We start from the raw sequence: 26,789 nt of genomic DNA, 5'->3' as shown, positions 1-26,789 counted from the left end.
ATGTGCACCACATGTGTGAGCCTAGTTTAGGATATCTTACCCATTTGTGTCTAGATTAGGCCGTAGTCCATCTTCCAATGGCTACGATCGGTCCTAGGTACACAAACAAAGTCATGAGTCGAGATCCTCTCTCCACTCCGCTAGATTAGGATTAGGGTTGATGCCTTCAGGTAACACTGTTAAAATGTGCGAAGACTAAAAACTTTTCCTTTGGGGTTAGGATATAAATCCCATCATTTCCAAAGATCTCATAGGATTAGTTATTCTTGATCTACCCGTTGAAAGTAATCCTATGCAATCTCACATTTTGATCATGTGTCTATCATTCGTCTCTTGTGGGATTCGATTGTGTCTTCATTGGCGGAAATTGTGTCTCAATCATTTGATCGTGCAATCTTGATGATCCAATCTTGCCTGTACCCTTGATCTCTTCCTCCTCTAGGGGCTACCTTTTTCAAGAATATTTCTGCTAAATCCTTCAGAGTTTACTCTCATAATCCTTGAACTAAGGGCATTCCCCTCATCATTTGGATTCATTCTATTGTCCCAATTACTTGCTTAAATGTGTAATATTTTTCAGTCATTGAGAAGAAACACTCCATGAATGCCAAGCTCATATACCTCGTGTTCATTATTTCCATCACAGGGCACTAAACACCATAGCTAACCCTACTATTCCTTGGGTTCGGATCTCTTCTCGATTGCAGAGGAAATCTGTCTCCCCGCCACCTTCTCTGAGGACCCCAGCATCTCCTTCTTTCCCATCCTCATCCTCCCCAATGGCAGAAAACCAGAACAGTAGTCTTCCACCCGCTGCTATTACCGATACTCTCACCTTAATTCTCCGGCAGCTTCAAGAACTCAAAGAAGAGAACCAAGTTATCAAGGCCCAGCTTTCTGAAAAGTTGGGGCCATCGTTGTCCAAAGATAAAGGGTCCATGCACCATACAGTTACTTCAGCCGCACCTGCCCAGCCAGTGTTCATTCCTATCCCTGACAAAACTGAAGAAGATTTTGAAAAAGAGCAGTACAGCGAAGATCGCAGCAGGCCTTCTCAGTCCATGGTTGATAAAGTAGTTATGGAGAAATTAGAAAGTCTTACCAGGAAGGTTCAGGACATTCAGTTTCAGGACCAGGGTGGTTTCAATCCAAGTGACCTCACACTGTTCCCAGAAATCCGTCTCCCAGCCAATTTTCAAATGCCGGACTTTGATAAATATGATGGTGTGGGTTGTCCAATCACACATTTGCAAATGTTCACCATCATGTGTCAACCTCAAGGCTTATCTTCTGAGCAAATGGCTCAATTGTTCCCGGTTTCCCTAACCAAGGTTGCCAGGAGGTGGTTCATGGTCTTGGACAAGACTCGTTACAGGACATGGAAGGATATCGGCGAGCAGTTCATCAGGCAATTCAAATATGATGACGGGACAGAAATCACCAGAAAGGATTTAGAAAGGACAAAGCAAGACTTGAGGGAATCCTTTCTGACCTTTGTGAAAAGATGGAGGAGAATAGCAGCTCAGATGATGGAGCGCCCTTCTGAGGAAGAGCAGGTCCAAATAATCATGAAAAATATTTCCCCCCAGCTCCAGTATCACATGTCGTTGCAGTATTATCCGGACTTCAAACACTTTATCGTGGCAGGCACCCAAATAGAGGAGGCTATGGCTCAAGGTGTGTTCAACCGAAGTAACCCGAATACCAAAGAATTCAGGAAGCCTCCATCAGCTGAAATTAATAACCTTTCCCGCTCCAAGCCTCAGCCTTCAAAACCTCAGAACCCCATGGTGATGGATTATACCCAACCTGCTGTCGCACCTCGGCCACAGGCCCAGACAGAATTTACCCCTCTCCCTCTTCCGCCATCTGAGATACTCAAGGAGTGTTTAGCCTCAGGTCGCATAATCCTACCCGACATTAGGGCTCTTCCTAATCCTTTACCAGCAAATTGGCGAACAGATCAACACTGCGAATACCATAGAAATTCTGGCCATCTCACTGATAATTGCATTGCCCTAAAATTCAGAATCCAGAGGTTGCTCGACAATAAAAGCCTTGTGTTTGAGCCAAGTCCCGTTGCTACCAATAACCCATTACCGAATCATGCAGTACTGCCGCCAGCCGTTCGCAATGCTTAAATAACTGAAGGCTCAAAGGGGCACAGGTCCGGTTGCAATGAAAAGAATCAGAAGTTGAAAGTACCATTTATGAGCCAGCTTTCGCCGAGCCTCCGAAGCTAGACAGTTGCGGCAGTTAAAGTTTTAGTCGTTTATTATTTTATTTTGAGTCAGCCATCATGGTCAGTACAATTGTTGAGTCCGGTTCTACAGTTCAAGGTTAATGCCTAGTCCAGGCAAGTTATCTTTTGCTTTTCTTTTAGAGTTGTGAATCCTGAACATGTTCAGGATAGGTTGTGAGATGTAGTATTTTTTTTCTTTAAATAAAATTTCAGTTCCAATAGTTCACTTGTGTCTATTTCTTAAGTGTGCTTCTGATCTTAAAATAAGACTCCCTCCTCAAATGAGGACAAAATTGACGAAACTCCACTTGAGTCACAACGATTACTTGAACAAGAGGAGGAGCGCCAATCTCAGCCTTTCAAAGATGAAATTAAAGTGGTAAACACTGGCACTGAAACCTTGATCCAGTAAATGCCGATTGAAAATACATTACCCTCTGAAGAGTGTGAAGAATTGGTAAACCCATTTTGAGGATAAAAAGATGGTCCGGTAAGTGTTACCATTAATGCCAAGAGAAAGACCCAGATAGAAGGTTCAAGAAAGAATGAAGTGAATATCATATGCTATGCAAGGGGCATGGAGTGGAAACAACTTTCATATTTCCAATCAATGACCTTGGTTCTCAAATTCATAACATGAAGCCATCAAATTCGAGATAAGAAGTTCAAGAGCAAGCATTGAAAAGTGATCATCAGATATCAAGAGTTACAAATCCATAGATGGAGGATGTCGAAGAACAAGTTTCGCTCTATGAAAGTCGAAGGCACGTATTAGAATCTTGAAAGAAGAAGATTTATTATCTCTTACCTGGAAATGCCGTCAAACTCCGTAAAAAAAAGAAAAAGAAAATAAAAAAATAAATAATCAGTACCAGAGGGACTCTAGTAAACTAGATCGACTCCCAATCTGAACATCGGAAGGCCTCCTTTGGCCGAATAAATCCCAAAATCAGAACCCAACGTCAAAAGAATACTGGTTTGCAAACCCTTCGAGCCTAAATGAAATTTTCTTGAAAACCCATCAAACTAGGGGCATTCGCCCCGAACTACGCGAGACCTGATCCCTACACTGGGGTACGTAGGCAGCTCGGTTAAACTGAGTTCGGTCAATTCAAAAAAGAAAAGCAATTCAATCAATCCAAAAAAAAAAAGAAATTCAATCCTTTCAGAAAAAAAAAGGGGACAAGTTCCTAAAGAAGAGAAGTCAATTATTCCAGAAAGAAGAAAAAAAAAGAAAAATCAATAAACTTTCGAACAATTTATCTTCAAACTAGGGGCATTCGCCCTGAACTATACACGACCTGATTCCTACCTTGGGATATGTAGGCAACCTATTCACAGGTTCGGTCGAAATCTTTGTTGAACCTTAAGCCATTCTTTGAAAAGCCCTATCCTACCTATAAAGTCCTTCCGGTGTTCAGAACTAATGATCTAGGTCCCGAAACAAAACAAAAAAATGATGATGAATAAAAAAAATGGAGTTTGAAGATCTGCTAGACTGAAAACCTGAAAGGGCGGTTTAGGCAAAATTTAAGATCATTCCCCTGTTAAGTTGAAAACCCGAAAGGGCGGCTTAGGCAAAAGCTAAGGGGATAGCCTGCTGAATCGAAAACCTAGAAAGACGGTTCAGGCAAAAGTTAAGGCTACCACGGTCCGCCAAGTTAAAAACCCTGAAGAGGTGACTTGGTCACGGTAAGAGAATCATTATAAGAAGGCTACAGCCAGTATCAAGACTGAAGATCAACTGAAGTTCAAGCAAATTTATAAGAAGGTTACAGCCGGTATCAGGACTGAAGATCAATTGAAGTTCAAACAAATTCAAGTGACATCCTCAAAACTAGGGGCATTGGAGCTAAGCAATCCTAGGAGTTGTAATTAAATCATTGAGGCATTACTGTTTTAAGGAAAAAGTCCAGTGTTTACCAATTGAAAAAAATATTCCTTGAAAGGATAGACTTACCAAATAAAACGTTAACTAAGTCAGAAGCATTACTGTGTCTGTCAGTGTAGTTAATCAATCGTTGTTATTCTATGTTCACTCCTTTAGAGCTCCTCAATCCTTTGAGTAGTGCCTTTTATCTAAGTTTTCTATTTAAAAAGAGTCAATCGTCATCCATATGTCCAAATGATGCAACTGTCTCGGTGAAGGAGGCCCGGCCTCGTCAGCTCCCTGCGATTGTACCTGAAAAAGTTCGAGAATCTAGTCAAACAGCTATATTTCAAAGATGATCAACCCAGAAGAATTCAGAAGTAGAAACATCAGAAAGCCCAGCTTCCGTAAAAAGATCATACCCCAGGAAGGCATCTTAAGCTTGGAAGAGCCTCAGATGCAATGATGGTCGAGCCAATTTCTCAGAAAGATGAACCGTTAAAATTCAGAATTTCCTTCCAGTTAGTTAAATACTTTCCTGGTCAAGAAATGTTTATCTAAACACCTATCAAGAGGCAAGTCCCACTTTTCCATGATTATATCCAAGAGAGCCGTTGTTCTAGATTACCAATTTCAAGTGTCTTGTTCAAGGTTTCAGTCATCCAAATCCCCAAAGACAAGACCAGCAGTCTCTTTGAGAAAAATCTTGTTGAAGTTTCATAAAAGTGTTTCTAATCCATTCTTGTTAGTAATGGTTCTTCGGTTTGCCGTTTCATCATTCGTCAAAGTCCTAGTTTCCGATATCTTTGTCAGGCACGATCTATAACATCCTCGATTTCATTAAGTTCAAAAAAATCAAAAATTCATCAAATCCAATCCTATGTCAAATTCAAGTTCATGAAAAATCTCTAAATTCTTCGTTATTGAATTCATCAATCAAAGCTATCTTGTTTCTTTGAGCCTGTTTGTGAACGGTGCCTCTTTTCTCGAGTCCATTTGTAAATGGTCTCGTCTTCTCCTTGAACCCGTTTGTGAACGGTGTCTCATTTTTCTGAGTCCATTTACGGTCTCATGTCCTCCTTGAGCCCGTTTGTGGACGGTGCCTTATTTCTGAAAAATCAAAAATTCATCAAATCCAATCCTATGTCAAATTCAAGTTCATGAAAAAACTCTAAATTCTTCGTTGTTGAGTTCATCAATCAAAGCTATCTTGTTTCTTTGAGCCCGTTTGTAAACGGTGCCTCATTTCTCGAGTCCATTTGTAAATGGTCCCGTCTTCTCCTTGAACCCGTTTGTGAACGGTGTCTCATTTTTCTGAGTCCATTTGTGAATGATCTCATGTCCTCCTTGAGCCCGTTTGTGGACGGTGCCTTATTTCTGAAAAATCAAAAATTCATCAAATCCAATCCTACGTCAAATTCAAGTTTATGAAAAATCTCTAAATTCTTCGTTGTTGAAGCTATCTTGTTTCTTTGAACCCGTTTGTGAACGGTGCCTCATTTCTCGAGTCCATTTATGAATGGTCTCATGTTCTCCTTGAGCCCGTTTGTGAACGGTGCCTCGTTTCTCGAGTCCATTTGTGAATGGTCTTGTCTTCTCCTTAAGCCCGTTTGTGAACGGTACCTCATTTTCTGAGTCTATTTGTGAATGGTCTCATGTTCTCCTTGAGCACGTTTGTGAACGGTGCCTCGTTTCTCGAGTCCATTTGTGAATGGTCTCATCTTCTCCTTGAGCCCGTTTGTGAACGGTACCTCATTTTCTGAGTCCATTTGTGAATGGTCTTGTCCTCTCCTTAAGCCCGTTTGTGAACGGTACCTCATTTTCTGAGTCCATTTGTGAATGGTCTCATCTTCTTCTTAAGCCCGTTTGTGAACGGTACCTCATTTTCTGAGTCTATTTGTGAATGGTCTCATGTTTTCCTTGAGCCCGTTTGTGAACGGTGCCTCGTTTCTCGAATCCATTTGTGAATGGTCTCGTCTTCTCCTTAAGCCCGTTTGTGAACGGTACCTCATTTTCTGAGTCTATTTGTGAATGGTCTCATGTTTTCCTTGAGCCCGTTTGTGAACGGTGCCTCGTTTCTCGAATCCATTTGTGAATGGTCTCGTCTTCTCCTTGAGCCCGTTGGTGAACGGTACCTCATTTTCTGAGCCCATTTGTGAATGGTCTTTTTATTCTCCTTGAGCCCGTTTGTGAACGGTACCTCATTTTCTGAGTCTATTTGTGAATGGTCTCATGTTTTCCTTGAGCCCGTTTGTGAACGGTGCCTCGTTTCTCGAATCCATTTGTGAATGGTCTCGTCTTCTCCTTGAGCCCGTTGGTGAACGGTACCTCATTTTCTGAGCCCATTTGTGAATGGTCTTTTATTCTCCTTGAGCCCGTTTGTGAATGGTACCTCATTTTCTGAGTCCATTTGTGAATGGTCTCATGTTCTCCTTGAGCCCGTTTGTGAACGGTGCCTCGTTTCTCGAGACCTCATTTTCGAGTCCATTTGTGAATGGTCTCGTCTTCTCCTTGAGCCCGTTTGTGAACGGTACCTCATTTTCTGAATCCATTTGTGAATGGTCTCGTCTTCTCCTTGAGCCCGTTTGTGAACGGTACCTCATTTTCTGAATCCATTTGTGAATGGTCTCTTATCCTCCTTGAGCCCGCTTGTGAAAGATGTCTCATTTTCTTTAAAAAAAAAAAAAAAAAAAAAAAAAAAAAAAAACCGCTTGAGAACGATCTTTGTTCTTTCTCTTCGGAATCCATTCGAAAGTGGTATCTCATTCTCTCGTTGCTCGTTTGTAAACGGCACCGCATCAGGATTTCTTATTATGTTCTAAATCTAGGATTTCATTTAGGGCCTTGCATTAGGTAGTAAATGTTTGCGTCTAAGTTCCGTTTTGTGTAGAGTCTTTTGTCGATTAAAGCTACGCAAAATGGCTCTGTCATTTTGACTTTGGTATTCGATGACTACGTCATCTCTACCAAAGAGGGGCATCTGTAGACACCCCATTTTGCTCTACCTTAATCGATAAAGAAATTAGGGTTTGTTTTCCGTCGGTTTTCCAATGTCTTTCTTTCCCGCATCCGTTTGTTACATTTCTAAATATTTTTGGTCATTTCCGTCGTGTTTCGCATTTTCCCGCTAAATGTTGAGAAGGATTATTCAGAAAAATCTAAACTAGGGAGAATTTGTACCTGCTAGTGTGGGACCCGTTTGTGTGGGACCCGCTGGTGTGGGACCTGCTAGTGTGGGACCTGCTAGTGTGGGACCCGTTTGTGTGGGACCCGCTGATGTGGGACCCGCTTGTGTAGGGCCCGCTGATGTGGGACCCGCTTGTGCGGAACCCCCAAAGTGGGACTCACCATTAGCATGACTTAACTTTCTCTACCATTTCCACTAACTTTATTTTTCCCTTTTAAAATAACACCATTATCTCCATTACCATTATATATTCCATGATTCCCACCACCATTCCCACCATTCCATTATATATTCCATTATTCCCACCACCATTCCCACCATCCCATTATATATTCCATTATTTCCATCACCATTCCCACCATTCTCATTATCTATTCCATTATTCCCACCACCATTCCCACTATTCCATTATCTATTCCATTATTCCCACCACCATTCCCACTATTCCATTATATATTCCATTATTCCCACCACCATTCCCACCATTACCATTATATATTCTCCACCATACCCACCATTCTCATTTTTTATTTTCCACCTCTCCATCTTCTCCCACTAAGTTTTTCACTATATAAAGAGAGGAGAGGAAGAGGGGATGAGAGGAAGAAAAGAGGACCAAGGTGGCTCATCTCATAAAAATCCTTCTTCCAATCACTTCCTCTATCAACAGTGAGGGAAACAAAAAAATAAAAAAAATAAAAAAGAAGAAAGAGAAAGCGAAAGACGGCGGAGTGGATCGGCGGCGGCGATTGTTCTTAACTCTTGGATTGGGCGGAGATCTTCACCACAGGTAGGTACATTGTTTTTCGAATTTTTCCGAATTTTTCCGCAAATCGTGTTTTAAAAATAGAAAACTCTTCAAAAAAAAAACATCTTTTGACAAAGAAACATAAATTATATACTAAACAGACTCCAAAATTAATGTAATTTCGTGGAAAAATACTATGATACTGACACATTCTACCATGAATTTGTAACGATTTTTGGAGTTTATTTGGTATATTATTTAATACTTTCTTTGAAAATTATCAGATTTTGTGAGAATTGTTACTGACACTAGATCACCATTAAAATTCTTCCAATTTTTACAGTAGTCATATATTCCATATTCCTTGTTTCTGTAAAAGTTTCAAGTTCTTTGGATCTGTTTTCATATGGGATGTAGTGTTAATTCACAATCTGGTCTGAAACTTGTAAAATCCGAAATTGGTAGTAAATAGCCTTTAAAATTTATGAAATTCTCACAGCATGCTATGTCTATTCATATCTTATATCTGTAGAAATTTCATAGAATTTAAATTTCTATTTCTTGTAGTTTCTGTGTTAATTTGCAATCTGGTCATTGAATTGATAAATCAAGATTAAATATGAATTTAACATAAAAATCTATAAAACTCATCCAGTAAGCTACATACATTCCCATCTTGCTGCTGTTGAAATTTCAAATCATTTCGAATTTATTTGCAACAATTTCACTTGTAAAACCACTCATAGGCTTAAAATTGTTAAAATCCATTGAAAATTCGAAATTAATTGAAAATCATATAAAAATTCCTAAAGAACTTTAAAATTCTGTCATATGTTCACTCCTTAATCCATTGAAACAGAAATTTTAGGATCTTTAGATTTTCCCTGGAAAAATGGCCAGTGTATCCATGATCGTATCCCAATTGCAACCAATCTTTGACAATTTGAATATTTAAGCTATAGCATGTTATTGGCTCCGAGGTTACTGTCCACGGAAATCCTGAGATTTGCCAGGCAATAAGATGCTATAACCTAAGTACTAAATTGCACAAGGAAAGAGCGCACGATTCCCTCTCTTGGATGCCATTCTGGGCCGAAATTGGTGAACCCTAGAACCATTGGTATTCCTTAAGTGTCCAAAAACTGAAAATCCTTAAAATCTGAAATTCGTTAACCTCAAGAACTCAAATCGATTTATCTTGTGTCTTTCGGAACCATTGGATCATGGTTTCCGATCTAAGAACCATTAGAGCCCAATTTAGGAACCCTGGTGTCAGGTCGTGTCCTAGGTTTTAGGGAGTCCTAGAGTTAGGAGTCCAGCCTCATCACGGACGTTTGTTATGTATAACAACCGTGCCATAGGTCTAGTCACACTAGTCACCCAATCTTTCCTTAAGACGAGCCTAGTAACCTAGGATGTAGGCAAACCTGCATTAGTCTAAGGAACAATTTGCATTTAGATAAGAATCATATAGCATCTCAGATGAAATCCTAAGATAATAAAATCTTCAACTTGAATTAAATAACTTCTCTCAAAACTGTTGAAACAGTCAATTATGTCTAGGTCGGTGTCCTAGTTGAGTTAGGCATAAGTAGCTTGGCTTAGGTGCACCGAACTACGTCGACTCTGATCCCAGTGAGGCTTGGGTACGTAGGCAGCTTGGATGTCTGACGGCATACCACCCGCGAGTCGGCACCACAACAAATTGTGGTGTTTTGTATATTAATTTTCTTGTAAATACTTAATCAAATCAGTTAGGGTTTTCCATGAAATTAGAATTCTAGGAGAACTTTCACTTAGAATGAATCCAGACAAATTAATAAATCAAGATACACATCTAGGATTCACATTGAAATTAAATTCTAGGATGCATGTCACTTAGTTCGCACATTAACATAGAGTTGAATGAGCCATTTAAAATAAATTTAAAAGAGTTAACTTTTGGAATCGAAGACCGATTATCGGGCAGGAATGGTGCATGTGGCGGATAACTCCCCATACCTTCCATTCTCGTAACCAGGTAGCGAGTCTAGATTTCTGGTTAATTACGGGTCCTAGATCCCACATCTAGGTGGCGACTCTGTCAGTCTCTTTCGTGTGGAATTCGGATTGCCTTAGTGATCCCAAGTCCACAGGAAAGACGAATTCAAATCAACAAATAAAATGCACACGCCAATCGCGTGGGAACGAGAGACCAAGAGAGAGCGCGCGGCGGCTCGCGCCCCGCCCCTCTCGCGGGATCATGTCCCACAGTACCCTATGGAAAGGGATCAAGCCAACGTAGTTCGGAACAGATTTCCTAACTACTCCTAATGACTCAAGATTTTTGAGATTTTTGGATTTTAAGATATTTTTGATATTTTGGTTGTTTTATAGTTCTTTTTTTTAAGTTTTTGACACAAGAGGATTGGATTCTATCATCATAAGGGGAGGACAGACTTTGGATATCCCGCAAAGGTTGGACAGCATCCTATGCTTTGCGGGGGAAAAGAACAGAAACACAGCTCTGCAAGGGTTGGACAGCATCCTATACCTTGCAAGAGTGGATAGAAAAACACATGATTTGATAAGAAGCAGAATAGAATCCTAACCCCTATGATGATAGGACTGACTCCCTAGACTAAGGACGAATTCCTATGCTAGTGGACTGTCAAACTAAGATAAAGCTCACAAATAGTAAGGAAAAAGGGACCTCGTGCATATTTGACAAAGGTAAAACACCCAGCCGGGCCGGACAGCTACCTAGCCCTAGGGTGCAACAAATGTGCAACCCAATACCCATACGGGTAAGGGTATGATGCCAAGCCGAGTAGGATGTTCTCTCAAAACCAAATGATGCACAAAGAGGAGGTTTAGTAAGAGAATGAGACTGGGTAAGTCTCTTAGACACATAGGTAGGATAGAGAAAAATGTTAACAAGGAAAAAGAGACCTTGTGCATATTTGGCAAAGGTAAAACACCCAGCCGGGCCGGACAGCTACCTAGCCCTAGGGTGCAACAAATGTGCAACCCATTACCCATAAGGGTCGGGGTATGATGCCAAGCCGAGTAAGGTGTTCTCCCAAAACCAAAAGACGCACAAAGAGGAGGTTTAGCCAGAGAATGAGATTGGGTGAGACTCCTAAACACAAAGATGAACTCCAAGAGAGGTGCTGACGAGACATGGCATATCTCCTAAGGATGGACTCACTAATGAGACAAAGCTTGTCTCTAAAGGATACAACTTTCTCTGTCTGAGACATAGCCTGTCTCCCTGAGAGGGCTCTAAAGAACTCTTTCATTGCCCTTGCAATGAATGGATTTCTAATTTCTAGGGGATACACACCATGAAGACTTGGACAAGTCTTTTAAGCAAAGAAGGGAGTGCTACTTGGACTGAGCGAGTCCCCTAATGATGGGCTTGGGCTAACGCCTTCATCGCCCTACAAGACAAGGAGATTCTAGTATCTAAAGAAAATTAACCGCAATCTATAAGACTGTGTTAGTCTATCAAAGAGAGAAGAAAAGGCTACCAGATAATCGCAAATTCCACTCTATTCTTATAAAAATAAATCAAGTACTAAACAAAGAAAAATTTTCAATAAAACAATACACGATCTATAGCAATTATAAAATGATAAACAACATTAATTAGTCCAGACCAGCCGCTGGATAGCCTAATAAAGTAAAAACAATATCAAACACTTCAAAACCAACCTCAAACCCCAATACGGGGACTCCAATGAAATCAGATGATGCCAAAGTAATCATCTGATATCAAATACACGTAATAATATTTCTAATCCCGCCTTGAGATCAGACAGTACTCATGTCGATAATATCGAATAGAGTAGTCATCTGATCTCCTTCTTCCTATTAAACAATTTATTTAAATAAAATGGGCAGCAAGCAGTAAACTAATCAGTGGACAGCAATTATGTGTTTGTGAAAAGAATCAATGGGCAACATTTTAGACAACAACCAGTAAATCAATTAATGGGCAGCAGTTATATATTTGTGAATAGAATCAATGGGCAACATTTTAGACAGAATAATGAGCGGCAGCTATGCTTATGGAACAGAATTAATGGGCAACATTTTAAACAGAATAATGAGCAGCAGCTATCAATATTAACAAGACACTAAGCAATAAACATGGCTGCATGGCATCAAACAATGGGATGAAATTTGTTAGGCTCACTTATCTGTGAAAATTTAGTACTATCAAAAATCATTAGATCAAGGAAGACAATAAGGCCAAGCAATCATAAAAGATTGTAATCACTTGAAACATTGGAATAATATAGGTGGGGAATGTAAAAATGGACATTTGGCATAACCTTGTTCAAATAAGGACTCACATTCAACTTGCTTTAGCTTATCCCTGACAATACTCCCTTTTTTTTTTAAAGATGAAAACAGTGTATTACAAAGACAACAACCCCAACATTATAGTTGCACTGGTATCTAAATAATGCTCACAAGATACGTTCATATTTTTATAGATGTTCAGTGAAATATAGAAATAACAGAACTGGTATGAGACGTATGAGTGGAATGGGGAAGAAAAATAAATGGGATAAAGTCTGTAACATTATTCTCATACATCTATGCTTTCTTATCTCATTTCATAGTACTTATAACACACAAACAATCCAAACAACTTCCTGTAACAGTTATCATAAAAAAAAATACTTTGAAAAATGAATACATAATGTTTATTATTAGAAACTTACAAATTAGAATTTTATTCCAAACCAAACCAAACTAACACTAATTTTTGAAATACCAAGAATTTAATCAAATGTCAGGATAAACCAAAACCATCGGATCAAATCAACGAGACTAGCACATAGTGAATCGTTATTGTGCTAATCTCATCTCACCAATGACACAGAGAAATAATTTTAATCCAAAAACAATTTTCTTTGAACCAAAACACAATAAGCCTTATATGTCTAACATGATGGAGCAGACTCCAACCAGATATATCAAAATGATTTTCAAAGATCTTATAAGCATATAATCAACAACAAAAATCTCAAATAATCATTAAAATTAATTCACAAAATAAAATAAAAATAAAAATACCTGTAATTCGAGATCTTTCTCTTGATTACCTTCTATCTTTTTGTGATACCTTCTGATTCTATTCCTTCAAATTCAAACTGATCTTCTTAAAGCTTTGCACCATTTACCTGAGTGTTCTGCCTTTTCTCTGCCTTTTTACAAGCTCAGTTGCGTGAAATTTTAATGACATTGATCTTCAATAGCCGGAGCTCCGACGAAGAACAACCGGAGAAGGTGAGATTTTGCATAGAAGGAGAAGCACAGCAGCTTCTAAGGCCCGATGAAGCGTGAAGAAGGTGAGGGGATGAAATTCCGGAGGTCGAATCTCTGGCAGACGGCCGGATTCCAGCAAGATCTTACCGGAGAAGATGATCGGAAAACACAGAGATCTATATTTTACAGATCTGAGGTTTATAATGAGCAGATCTACGGTTTTGATTTTAATAGTCTAAAAAAATGTAATTAGCATAGAAAATCGGAGAAGAACAAATTGCCGAAGTTCCGACTGGTTCGCCGGAAAATGATGATCGGAGAAGAAGAAGAAAAGAAAAAAAATGGCTAGGATTTAAGATTTGGGGAAAATGGAGATCATAGAAGAAGAAAAAGAAGAAGAAGAGGAAAAGGAGGAATAAGAAATGATCTTAGCTGGAGTTTTGAGCCGGAATCGTGACCGGAGTTCGACCGGAGAAGACGAAGATGAGCCAGATCTACTCTCTCTCTCTAAGCTTTCTCTCAGACTCTCTCTCTCTAAACGAATATCTCTTCCTTTTTTTTATAAATGAGGGTTAATGAGCTATTTATAGACATTTTTTCGAACCGATATCCGCACCCTAATTGATAAGCGTACAAATGCGCGACTCTGACTGGCTAAATCACCCCCTTGCATGATAACTGCACTAACTCCGCTTGTCTTTTTCGAATTTTTTCGTCGGATCTTTCTGGAATTTTGCAGGGATTTTTCTGGGGTCTTAAGGTTTCCAAAAATGTATTCATGGGTACTTAGGGTCTTTGGATAACTTGAATTTTCCCTAAAATACAAGTTTTTTTAGGGTAAAATGAAAACCTAGTGGGCCACCCCCTCATTTGCACTACACACACTATTTCGGTCCATTTACTAGGCAAACGAGCTCCGATCTCGATGAAATTTTGCAGGGGGTTAGAAGAAACCCTCATCTAGCCTAGGGTGAAGTTTGGAACCCTAATGCTGAGATTCGGATAGATTTTGGCACGAGCCGGGAAGGTTTAGGGCTTAGTCAAAATGGGGTGTCTACAGATGTTTAGGGCTTAGTCAAAATGGGGTGTCTACATGAACCATTAATTAGACGCTCTGAAACACTATTTGACCCTCTGAACAACTAATTAGACCCTCTGAACCACTATTTTACCCTTTAAACCAGTATAAACTACTAATTAGACCCTCTGAACTACTATGAACCACTAATTACACCCTCTGAACCACCATTTGACCCTCTGAACCACTATGAACCAATAATTAGGCCTTCTAAACCACTATTTGGCCCTTCTGAACCAATTCAAAGGGTGTAATTAGTGGTTCATATTGGTTTAGAGGGTGTAATTAGTGGTTTAGAGGGTCAAATAGTGGTTCATAGGGTGTAATTAGTGGTTCATAGTGCTTCATAGGGTCTAATGAGTGGTTCATAGTGGCTCAGAGGGTAAAATAGTGGTTCAGAAGGTGTAATTAGTGGTTCATAGTGGTTTAAAATGTCTAATTAGTGGTTCAGAGGGGGGTGTAATTAGTGGTCCGTAGTGTTTAAGAGGGCCTAATTAGTGGTTAGTGGCTAATAGTGGTTCATAAAGTCATAGTGTCTCCATAGTAGTTCAAACTATCTTAAATGGTATATAAGCTTTTCTTATCCTTGCAGGGTCTCTGAAAATGGTACAACCAAGTGCTTGCTTTATCTTATGCACGCATAAGATAAATAAACTAAAGTGAAATGATATATTCACCCCCTATTTTTACTTGGGACAGCACCTATAGTGTATAAGAGAATTCATAAATACACTAGAGGGGGTTGGCGCCAATATATTACTTCCACGGTACGGTGTAAAATGTAAAGTAAAAGTGAAATGATATATCCGCCCCCTATTCTTACTTGGGGTGAACGTGAATTCATAAATACACTAGACGGGGCTGTCGCAAGTAAAAAAGGGGGCAGATACATCACTTCCTTGTATAAAATATAAAGCAAAAGTGAAAAGTGGTTGAAATGACTTTAAGGGGCATTTCTGTCATCAGTGGAAAAAGTAGTTAACTTTACCTTTCTTTGGTCATTTAGAAAACACCCCTTCTAACATGATATTTCAGGGAAAAAATCCATATTTTTTTGTCATTTTCCCTTTTCTTCCACCTCTTTTGAAGATTAGAAGAAGTAAGAAAAAATAGAAATGATATATACGCCCTTTTTTATCACCAGGGACGCCCATTGATGGTGTACGTTGCAATCAAAGCCCCTGGATTTTTCTGACATCAAGTACATTAGACCCTTTTTTGTAGGGCTGCAACTTGAGCCGGGTTTTACCCGACCCGCATCGACCCGACCCGAAAATAGCCTGGGTTGGGTTCAGGTTTCATGGGTTTCAGGTCGAGCCGGGTTGAGCATTCAAAAGCCCGCATGAATCTCGGGTCGAGCCGGGTTTGAAGGGGCCCAACCCGACCCGACCCGAGTTACATAAGTTATAGTATGTACATTTTTTTCTATTGTTAGTTAAAAGTTAAAAGTGAAAACCCACGCACCCACGGTTATTGTATGTGAGTGTAATTTCTGCTTCTATGAGTTGAGTTGATTCAAGTGTTTGATCCAGCATTGTTTGATTGTAATTACAACATTGTTTGATTACAGCATTGTTTGATTCAAGTGTAATGTGAGTGTAATTACATCATTGTTTGATTCAAGTGTAATGTGAGTGTAATTTCTGCTTCTATGATTTGAGTTGATTCAAGTGTTTGATTCAGCATTGTTTGATTGTAATTACAACATTGTTTGATTACAGCATTGTTTGATTCAAGTGTAATGTGAGTGTAATTACATCATTGTTTGATTCAAGTGTAATGTGAGTGTAATTTCTGCTTCTATGAGTTGAGTTGCCTTGCGAAACAAGAATTTTCCTTAAAAAATTGCGTCAACGTGAAAAAACCCGACCCGAGATATTTCTTGGGTAAGGTTGGGTTCTCCAAAACCCGACCCGAGTTGCAGCCCTACCAGTGTCCCTGGTGATCAAAAGGGCGTAAATATCACTTTCCACATTTTTCTATGGCCTCTTTGCATTTGAGGGTAGAATTCTCTTTTGACTGTACGGCACCATAAAGTAGGTAATCAGAATTCAACCACCATTCATGTACAATTTTAGAAATTCCATGCAGTCTTTAGATCATTTTTCCACAAAAAAATAAAAATAAAAATAAAAATAAAAATTATGGCACATGTAATGCCAAAGGGGATGAGGGTGTCTCGGACAAAAAACCTATAACCTCATGTGAAATTGCGTAACAAATGCCGATTACTTTATCTTATCAAATCATTGACTTGCACGTAAGGGTGTCAATTTTGGCTCGGGCTCGGAAGCTCGCTCGAGCTCGGCTCGAAAAAAGCTCGGCTCGAATCCTTAACGAGCTGAGCCGAGCCGGCTTGCCAGGCTCGTTAAGCTTAACGAGCCGAGCCCGATTTAGGCCAGGCTCGGCTCGGCTCGTTAAGAATTTAATATATTTAAATATATATATATATATATATATATATATATATATATATATATATATATATATATATGAGAGAACGTTTCCTGCACACTGGCGTAGGTAAGGTTCCAACGCACTACTTAACAGCCACCAGATCAAAGCTATCCTAGCCGTTCATTCAAAAGAAAATGAAATGGGGGAGAAAACCTAAACGAAAACCCAGAGTGCGTCTCTCTCCCTCCCCTCACTGGTTTTCTCTGCAAAGAGCTCTCTCCCTCTCTGCAAACGGCTCTCTCCCTCTCGCGGTTTAGTTTCCCTCCCTCTGCAAACCACGGGATCTCTGCAAACCACCGATCTCTCCTCCCTCTCCCTGGAACGCCTCTCGCCACCACAGGTATTTCATCTCTCACTCCCTCCCTCTCTCTCTCTCTCTCTCTCTCTCTCTCTCTCTCTCTCTCTCTCTCTCTCTCTCTCTCTCTCTCTCTCTCTGCAAATGAAAAGGGTTTGGATGGACTTTCGTTTTCTCTTTCCTTTTCTTCGATCGATTTCTGTCTCCATTGATGGACGTTCTGGAGAATTTGTGCGCTGAGAATTTGTGCGCGGAGATCGAATTTCGTTTTCTTTTTATTTCCGATTTGATTTTCTCATATTCTCATACATTTGTTATTTGATTCCATTTTCTGCCTTTTCTAGGGCTTATGATTTGCTCTCTCTCTCTCTCTCTCTCTCTCTCTCTCTCTCTCTCTCTCTCTCTCTCTCTCTCTCATTTTCTCTGCAAATGAAAAGGGTTTGGATGGGTTTCTTTTTTTCTTTTTTCAGAATCTAAACTTAGAGTATTCTCTTTCAAGATTCAGTTTTCTTCCCAGGTTAGTGGAAACCATAAACCCAGTTTCATAGGTATTTTTCCTTGTAAAATCTTATTACTAAATTTCGTCTGTTCTGCTCTTGCTCTTCATTTCAGGTGTCTGACCTTAGTAAGAGTCTGAACATTGTAAATTCTGCAGCGGAAGAGGCAAGTCTTTATCCTACTTATTTTTCCTTGCTTTAATTCTATGGTCTTGTCAAAGATTGGCATCTCATATTCCATTGAAAGTCTTGCGATCATCAGGTCAGAAAATCTGCCAAATTGAAGAGAATCATGCAGACAATTCTTTCACTGGGAAATGCATTGAACCAGGGAACTGCAAGGGGTGAGCTGAAATTTGATCTGCTTAAAAATTTCACAGTAATTACTGAATGCAGTGCTTTGATGTTGACACAAAAGCTATCAGGAGGTTCCATTTTTTATTTCCCATTTCAAACAATTGATAAATCACCATAGGGAATCAACAATCACTTCTGTGGAATTTTTTTTTGTAGTGTATAGTCTTCAACCAGTTTGTATTGTGATGGGCTTTCACCAATTTGTACCTCATTCTTGGAAAGTCTTAAATGGCATGGTGATTGTATGACAAAATGTCAAAGTGAGGCCCCCCTTAATTAGGCTGTATTGTAGGTTCTGAGCATGATGAGGTTGTGAGCATGATGAGGTTTCAGTTAATTATTAATGGTTGTTTACGAGAAACAACAGTAGCTGTAGTATGTTTTCTTTTTAGGGAAAAATACACTTAGACCCCCTATGGCTTCTGACACATTCAACTTAACCCCTAATGTAGGCCCCCTCAGTTGAACCGTGGACGAACAGTCAACTGAGGGTTCCTACCTTATACAAATTGAAACCACAGGGGGTAACTGAAAATACTTTTGGCATCTTTTTATAATCATTGTAATTTCTCATTATGCTATGTGTTTCTTGATGTTACTTTCTGATGCAGGTTGAGAAAAGAAAATAATGGCTTCCTCTACAAATAGTGATGGAAGGTCAAATTTTTTCAGAATACCCACACTAAAATGTCATTGTAAGAAGAAAGCCACTTTGAAGATAACCGATACGGATATCAACGATAACCAAGAGAGGGTCTTCTACTCTTGCCACTTCAATGTAAGTAGACATTGTTTGAGTGAAATTTTGTTTGTAGCAATTTCTAATTTCTAACATTTATAAAACACGCAGGATGGTATCACTTGGAGGTGCTCTTATTTTGTATGGTTGGAGGATGTTTTATCCGGTCGCGAATTTGGGCCCCAGAGGGAATTCAATCGTCTGCGAAGGTTGAAGGATGAGGTATCTGAGTTGGAGGGGTTAATGCAACAGACGAAGGGAGAGGTTTCCAAATTGAAGGATGAGGTATCTGAGTTGAAGGGGTTAATGCAACAGATGAAGGGAAAGGTTTCCAAATTGAAGGTCGTCATCCAACGCTTGGCAGTAAAAGAGAATGGAAATGATTGGAATAAAGTACTTGTAGTTGCAGTGTGTTTTTCCTTTTTCCTTTTTTATATGTCAAAGTGAATGTGTGGGATTGTAGAAGATGAATACGTGGGATTGACTACATACAAGATTGGTAGTAGTGTGCAATTTCCATTTCTATGTAATTTGAAAATGATTTGGTAGGTAATTTGGTTAGAACCTGGAAGTAGGATTGTCTCTTTTGTAATCTACAACCACAATTTGAAAATTTCTGAAACCATCTTGTCTTTTAAGTTTTTGTCTTCAAGTGTTGGCCGGCTTTCCCTCAAGTTTTGTATTTTAGAATGATGTTTGTCACAAGTAGCACACTTGTAAGGTGATATAATCTCTCCACTTGGCAAGTGTTGGCCAGCTTTCCCGCAAATTTCTCAAACAAAATGTCAAAGTGAGGGCCCCCTTAATTATTGAAGTGTGGTCATATTTAGGAAAACCATTCTAAATTCCAAGCCAGAACCTCATAGCCACAAAGAATAAGAAGCCTGGTGTAGTAAGTGTATGCTTCAGGACAAAAGCTTACACACGTTTCCCATGAAGCTTACTTCCTGTGGTGTGGTGCACTTGTTAAGAACCGAATAGCCTTACAAGAATATTAAACACAGGGTGATCCACTTATTTGATAGTAAATGGAAGTTTTAGGGAAACTCAAGTCCAGAGTTCCCAACGTGAATGTCTAAATCTGTATTGCTCTCAAACGAATCAAGTCTGCATGTGGGGCAATGTTAAACATTTTTTAGTGGTTGTTATTACCTTATGCGAGATGAATGGGTGACAACTCAAAGCCCTTCTAATCATTTCAATATGCCGTTGACCCAGGCAAAACAAGGGTGATGAAACTTTTAATGCACACATCATCAAGGGTGACAAACAGGTTGGATTTTTCTATATTACAGGTTTATCTAATATACACGTAAATGCCCCCAAATCTCAATGAAAATAATTCACAGAGGACAGAATTTGATGAAACATGCAGATTTGGTAGTTCTTATGACACTTTACTACTCTTTACTGATGCAACAATGGACCATAAACAACTTGCAAGCTCCCAGGAGAATCAGTCCCAGAAAAGTCAATATTGTGCCTGTAGTTTCACCAGAAAATACATATTTGGAAGTCTGCCACCTACAGTTTGCAACCTGGAGCATCAGTTGTTTCCCTGGCATTCAAACAATATTAAGTTGTACAACCTGAGGTGGGACTGAAAAAAACAAAATATATCATGTAACAGGGAGAAAATTTTATGTATCTAAAATCACAATACAAATAACAAACCAATTCCTGGGATACAAATAAGTTCAAAACCATCTGTTGCAAACCATGTATGTTCAAAACCATAAAAAAAACACACAAATAACACATCTTCTTGAACCACTCTACATCTAATCTTTCATGAGAAGTCCTCAACTCCATGCATCCCATGATCAAGTACGAGTAAAAACAATGTCCAAGCCTGTCAATAAAAAACAACTGTAAGAGAAATGAAGTGAAATGAGTACTCGTAGAAAGAGAATAGTTTTGATGATAGAGTTGCACTCACCAACTGAAGAGAGTAATTTTGCATGGCTTCTTAGTACAGTACAGGTGAACTGCATGAGAGTTTAAAGTGAGCATTCCAGATGAATCAAAATTATATGGAATGCATAATGACAAATACATTGCATGAAGAAAGCTACATGAAGAAACAAATTGAATAATGACAAATATAAAATGTAATGAAATTACAATAATCTTGATTACCTCAATGCCCACTCAAATTCTCTCCATCATCGTCACCCTTGGGTCTGTTTTTGCACGTGCTCGCATAATGCCCTTTTCCTCCACATTTTTTACACGTCCTTGGCTTGGGTTGAGATTGTGACACCTCTAATGAAGATTTAAACCTTGTAGCATTTTTTGGTCGACCCTTAGTCCTCACAACTTTGGGGTCGTGAATAAATATCTCGGATGTTTCAATCAGATGATTGGACTGTACTTGGCTACCACTGCTTTCCAAGACAATCTCTCTGTCTTTCTTTGACTGTTCACATTCCGCCAACCATATATTTAAGTCTTCTTCAATCTTCTTAGAAATACTCTTTTTTCTCGGATGTTCGTCTAGTACTCTTTGAACCTTTGATGTAATACACCATTTCTCAAATGGAGTTACTTCGTTACTATCGCCTTTACTTGTAGACTCCAAAACATTCACTCGATATCTTGCCCCAATTGTCCACCTATTTAAGAGATATCGCTCGGGAAAGGTACATAAACGCCTCATATCCATTACGCGAAGTATGTGTTTGCATAAAATTCCTTGGGTTTCAAACATTGCACACTCACAAGTAGCATTAACACCTTCAGATGCATCATATACAACCTTGTACCTTCGCCACTCCTCCTCATTTCGCATTCCTACCTTGTATTCCGTCATGTTCCCATTCTCACTCTCTATGTCCTCCCAACAATCAATACTGGCTAGAAACTCAAGTTGGAACATGTCAAAAATTACCCTGGTATAATACTTTGCAGCATCTGCTTCCAATGTGCTCTTTGTCCTCAATACAGCACGTGATGATTTCGTCCTCCAATCTTCTTCAGCTTCCCTTTTCCTGCGATCCACAACGGCCTTTTCATATTGTACCACGAATTCTTGTAAAGTGGTACTCTGATTAACAAATCCATCGAAGAAAGCATTAATGCTTTCACTACGGGAACTAGAGGTCATTCCAGCAATGAATGTGTCTCTAAAATAAGCAGGAACCCAGTGCGATCGTAAATCCCACATCTTACCTAACCAACTTCTTTCGTCAATTTTATATTTCTCCACTAAAGTTCTCCATTCCCTCTCACTGTCTATTTTATATTTCCTATAAAACCAATGATGGTAGGCCTTTGCAAAGTCACTGTCTTCCTCTCTCATGGCTGGAACATGCTCAACTAGATGCCTATCGATATGCCACTTACAAAAGCGATGTCTAGTATTTGGAAAATCAATCTTAATCGCATTTCGCATGGCCACATCCATATCAGTTATGATACAACCAGGAGCCTTGCCAAACATGCATTTTAACCACACCCTAAACAACCAAATGAATGTCTCTTCCCTCTCATCTGCTAGTAGGGCACACCCAAATAGTGCAGACTGTCTGTGGTGGTTCACTCCGGTAAATGGTGCAAATGGCATCCTGTACCTGTTTGTTTTGTACGTGACATCAAATACAATTACATCACTGAAGGTTAGGTATGCCTCTCTCGCTCTGGAATCCGCCCAAAACATCGATCTCAAGTTGCCCTCAACATCTACCTCCACGGCAAACTGAAAATCCGGATCTTCTGCTCGTTTTTGTTGGAACCAATTTACTACTGTGACAGCTTCTTTCCCCATATTGTTACTTCTTTGTTTTCTCAAATGAGACGACACCTGATCTGTTGTGATATCAGAACATGAAGCACCGGATGCAATATTAATTGCCCTTGCAATGGTAATAGGCCCAAACCCTTCACTACGCATTTTGTCCATCAAATTCTTACATGATGCTTTCTTATGGAATGTAGTATGCGAATGATGCAAACGTGCTTTGTTAGGAGAAGTAAGATCATGACAATGATCCTGTACAAAACATCTCACTTCCCATTTCCCATCTTTTGTCAACTTGATATCCATCTTTGCCTCACACCCCTCTCTTACAATTCGACGTCGCTTCACTTCCCTATCAATATCTCTCTTCTCATTCTCATTTTTCCTCCCCTCTTTATCACAAACATAACTCTTCCGTATAGGTTCCCCTGTCTTCATCGACTTATTGGTCCTCCATTTTCTGATTCCAAAACCTGTAGCCAAAGCATAAAGATTATAGAATTCATATGCATCTTCACAGTTATCAAAAAGCTGGCCTTCAAATGGTTTGTTAGCTCCTATGCTCCCACAATCCTCCTTAATAGGCGTCTCCAAACCATCACAACATCCGTCACCACTACCAACTTCAACTGAAGCCTCTTGACATTCTTCGTCATCAACCAACTCTAATATATTACCCTCAGCCACATATAATCCGTCGGCTTGCGACAACGTATCATCAAGCGGAATTAACCCATTTGCGTCGACCTCTACAATAGATAGCCCTAACGGATCCATTACGTAAAAAACATCAAGTCAACGAGTAAACCAAAGATCGAACCTAGAAACATCAAACAAAATTAACTATTAAAACGAATAAGACAGCTGATTAGAATTTCATAAATTAAATCAACAGATGAATGCAATGGCAATGTATGGAGAGATAATGTAAAACCCCTGAAAAGTAAAGAAGAAATGAAGAAAGAACTAGAAAGTTTGCATTCTACAAAACTGTTAACAAAATAAATAAAGCAAAAGACTTTTGAATGATTGAACAAAATATTTTCTGCAACACATAATAAACAAGACCCAACAAAATAAATAAAGCAGAAGACTTTTGAATGATTGAACAAAATATGTTAAGTGGAAATTGTCAATGACATTTCATAGCTTCACAAACAACACAATTACATGCCAGACCACAAAACCCAATAAAATCTATACTTAAACTCCTTGCCCTGTTTGTTTTGGATATTGAGAATCGAATTTCCTTCAGCCCAATCCCTCCAAAATTCAGAATGGAATTTCCTTCAGCCCAATCCCAACGATCTTGTGATGACAGCGAAGACATGGTCAAGAGGCCTGAAGTGGAATTCGAGCCCATTCTGAAAACCCCATTCATCCTCCCTGAAAACCCTTTTAAAAACCCCATTCATCTCATCAACAACTCATCCTCTTCCCTGTTAAAAACCCCTTTAAGAACCTTTCTTATCAATTTTTTTCTCTCCATACCGTAGGTCTCTCTGCAAAGCCCATTCTGAAAAAAGAAAAAAAGAAACCCATCCAAACCCTTTTCATTTGCAGAGAAAATGAGAGAGAGAGAGAGAGAGAGAGCAAATCATAAGCCCTAGAAAAGGCAGAAAATGGAATCAAATAACAAATGTATGAGAATATGAGAAAATCAAATCGGAAATAAAAAGAAAACGAAATTCGATCTCCGCGCACAAATTCTCAGCGCACAAATTCTCCAGAACGTCCATCAATGGAGACAGAAATCGATCGAAGAAAAGGAAAGAGAAAATGAAAGTCCATCCAAACCCTTTTCATTTGCAGAGAAAATGAGAAAGAGAGAGAGAGAGAGAGAGAGAGAGAGAGAGAGAGAGAGAGAAAATATGAGAGAGAGAGAGGGAGGGAGTGAGAGATGAAATACCTGTGGTGGCGAGAGGCGTTCCAGGGAGAGGAAGGAGAGATCCGGTGGTTTGCAGAGATCCCGTGGTTTGCAGAGGGAGGGAAACTAAACCGCGAGAGGGAGAGAGCCGTTTGCAGAGAGGGAGAGAGCTCTTTGCAGAGAAAACCAGTGAGGGGAGGGAGAGAGACGCACTCTGGGTTTTCGTTTAGGTTTTCTCCCCCATTTCATTTTCTTTTGAATGAATGGCTAGGATAGCTTTGATCTGGTGGCTGTTAAGTAGTGCGTTGGAACCTTACCTACGCCAGTGTGCAGGAAACGTTCTCTCTCTCTCTCTCTCTCTCTCTCTCTATATATATATATATATATATATATATATATATATATATATAGAGAGAGAGAGAGAGAGAGAAAACATTTCCTACACACTTGTGTAGGTAAGTTACCTACACACTAGCTTAAAATACAGTGGGGGCCCACATTGTTTGGGTGATCCAAACCATTCATTTGAATGGTCCTCACATAGATAGGGTGTCCACAAAAAATCAGATCCATAGGATCATCCCAACCATTCAAACTATGGAGGCAAAAAATGGACTAATTTGTGAAGGTTTATACACGTCCATTTTACCTCCACAAATCGTAGGGTTGGGATGATCCTATGGATCTGATTTTTTGTGGACACCCTATCTCTATGAGGACCATTCAAATGAATGGTTTGGATCACCCAAACAATGTGGGCCCCCACTGTATTTTAAGCTAGTGTGTAGGTAACTTACCTACACAAGTGTGTAGGAAATGTTCTCTCATATATATATATATATATATATATATATATATATATATATATATATATATATATATATATATATATATATATATATATATATTAATATATACACTAAAAGGGTTATCCAGGGAGTGAAAGGGGGAGGCAAAATATGTCACTTCATTTTTGGAACCCCATTTGTTACTTGGACCACCCCCCACAGTGTAAAAAAAGTAGTCAAATTACACTAGATAGGGCTGTCCAGGGAAGATGAGCGGTGTGAACTTAATATAACCCGAGCTCGGTAAGGCTCATGAGCCGCTCGCGAGCCTGGCCGAGCCGAGCCCGAGCCCGAGCTTTTGAGCTTAATGAGCCGAGCCGAGCCTGGCCAAGCTCGGCTCGGCTCGGCTCGGCTCGGCTCGTTTACACCCCTACTTGCACGAGTGAACATTCAATTTACCGTGGCTGAGTTCTCATCCAATCCCAACTTTAAAAATACCAGTTTCTTGGATAAGTACTCTGTCACAGTAAAAGAGAGTTGACTCAGTTCATTTGGGCGATTGACTCGGGAAGCTTTAATAAATTCCATGATATACAAACAACCAACAAGGTTGTAATGTTACCTGTATATCCTCCAGCAGCAGCCACATGAAGAGAAGTTGACGCATCGTCCTCTTCGGACATAAGAAGCATTGTGAACTTGATCAAAAGATGTTTCACCACTTCCAAGTGCCCATGAGCTGAAGCTGCAAAGAGAGCGCTTTCGTTCTTGCGGTTTAGTTTATATGCGATCCAAGGATCGGTCTCTAACAGTAGTACCACCACTTGGACATGCCCCTCCCAAGATGCCTCATGCAGTGGTGTCTCCATCTTCTCATTCTCCGCCGAAAGCATATTGGGCGTTAATCTAATGATCTCCGATACCAGTTCGAAATGTCCACACCTCGATGCAATGTGCAACACGGTGTTTGATGACACTTGTTCGAGGACATCCGGGTTTTCTCGAACGAGACTCAGAAAGGTCGGCACGTCGCCCCTCAGAGTTGCCGCATAAACCCTCCGATCCATTTGAGAGTTCATAAGTCTAAAATTTGCTGGAGAGAAAGATAACAAAAAAAAAAGGATTGGGCTGCAAAGATTGTGTTTAAAAAGAAGAAACTTAGTCTAAAGAGACTTTGACAAACCACCCCACTTTTCTTGTTTTTCTATTTTCACTGCAATAGAACAGAGGCGAAGGGACAACGAAAGAGAGGCCTAGTGAGGAACTCCGAAAGGGGGTATGCCGCCCGTCAGAGTTTCCTCCTAAGGCCTCCGATCCATTTCCGAGATCCCAAGTCTATAATTTGCCGGATAGAAAGATAAAAAAAATTTGGATTGTAGATATGGTGGTTAAAAAAAGAAAATTTGTACCAAAACGCGGTGTCAATAAAGAAATTTTGACCAAAACGACCCCACTTTTCTTGTTTTTTTTTTAGAAAGCACTGCATCAAGACAGAGCTGAAGGGACAGCGAAAGTGATAGGCCTAGGTTGGTGACGTAAGGCACACGTGACAGCCACAACACGCCCATAGGGTCGCCCCTACAAGCATGCAAGGCTCCTTTACAATCAACTATTCCCAACATTCAGAGCGGCTAATAAATGTGGAAATTTTAGTCTCAATTAA

At 39.7% G+C, this 26,789-nt stretch overlaps 1 protein-coding gene across 1 annotated transcript in view; it reads right to left on the bottom strand.

Annotated features, from left to right (window-relative positions):
* Positions 1–26,489, bottom strand: part of LOC143866392 (uncharacterized) — a 56,842-nt gene extending 30,353 nt beyond the window's left edge. The window contains exon 1 of the mRNA XM_077375960.1: positions 25,749–26,489. Coding sequence (XP_077232075.1) covers positions 25,749–26,205 — 457 coding nt within the window. The 5' untranslated portion in view covers positions 26,206–26,489. The remainder of the gene's footprint in view (positions 1–25,748) is intronic.
* Between the last annotated feature and the right edge of the window lie 300 nt (positions 26,490–26,789).

This window comes from Tasmannia lanceolata, unplaced genomic scaffold, assembly GCF_043159265.1.
Source record: "Tasmannia lanceolata isolate RefF3 unplaced genomic scaffold, GAP_Taslan_0.1 ptg000003l, whole genome shotgun sequence".
NCBI lineage: Eukaryota > Viridiplantae > Streptophyta > Magnoliopsida > Canellales > Winteraceae > Tasmannia > Tasmannia lanceolata.
Note: the sequence above shows the minus strand (reverse complement) of the source record. Positions and strands in the feature narration are given on the sequence as shown.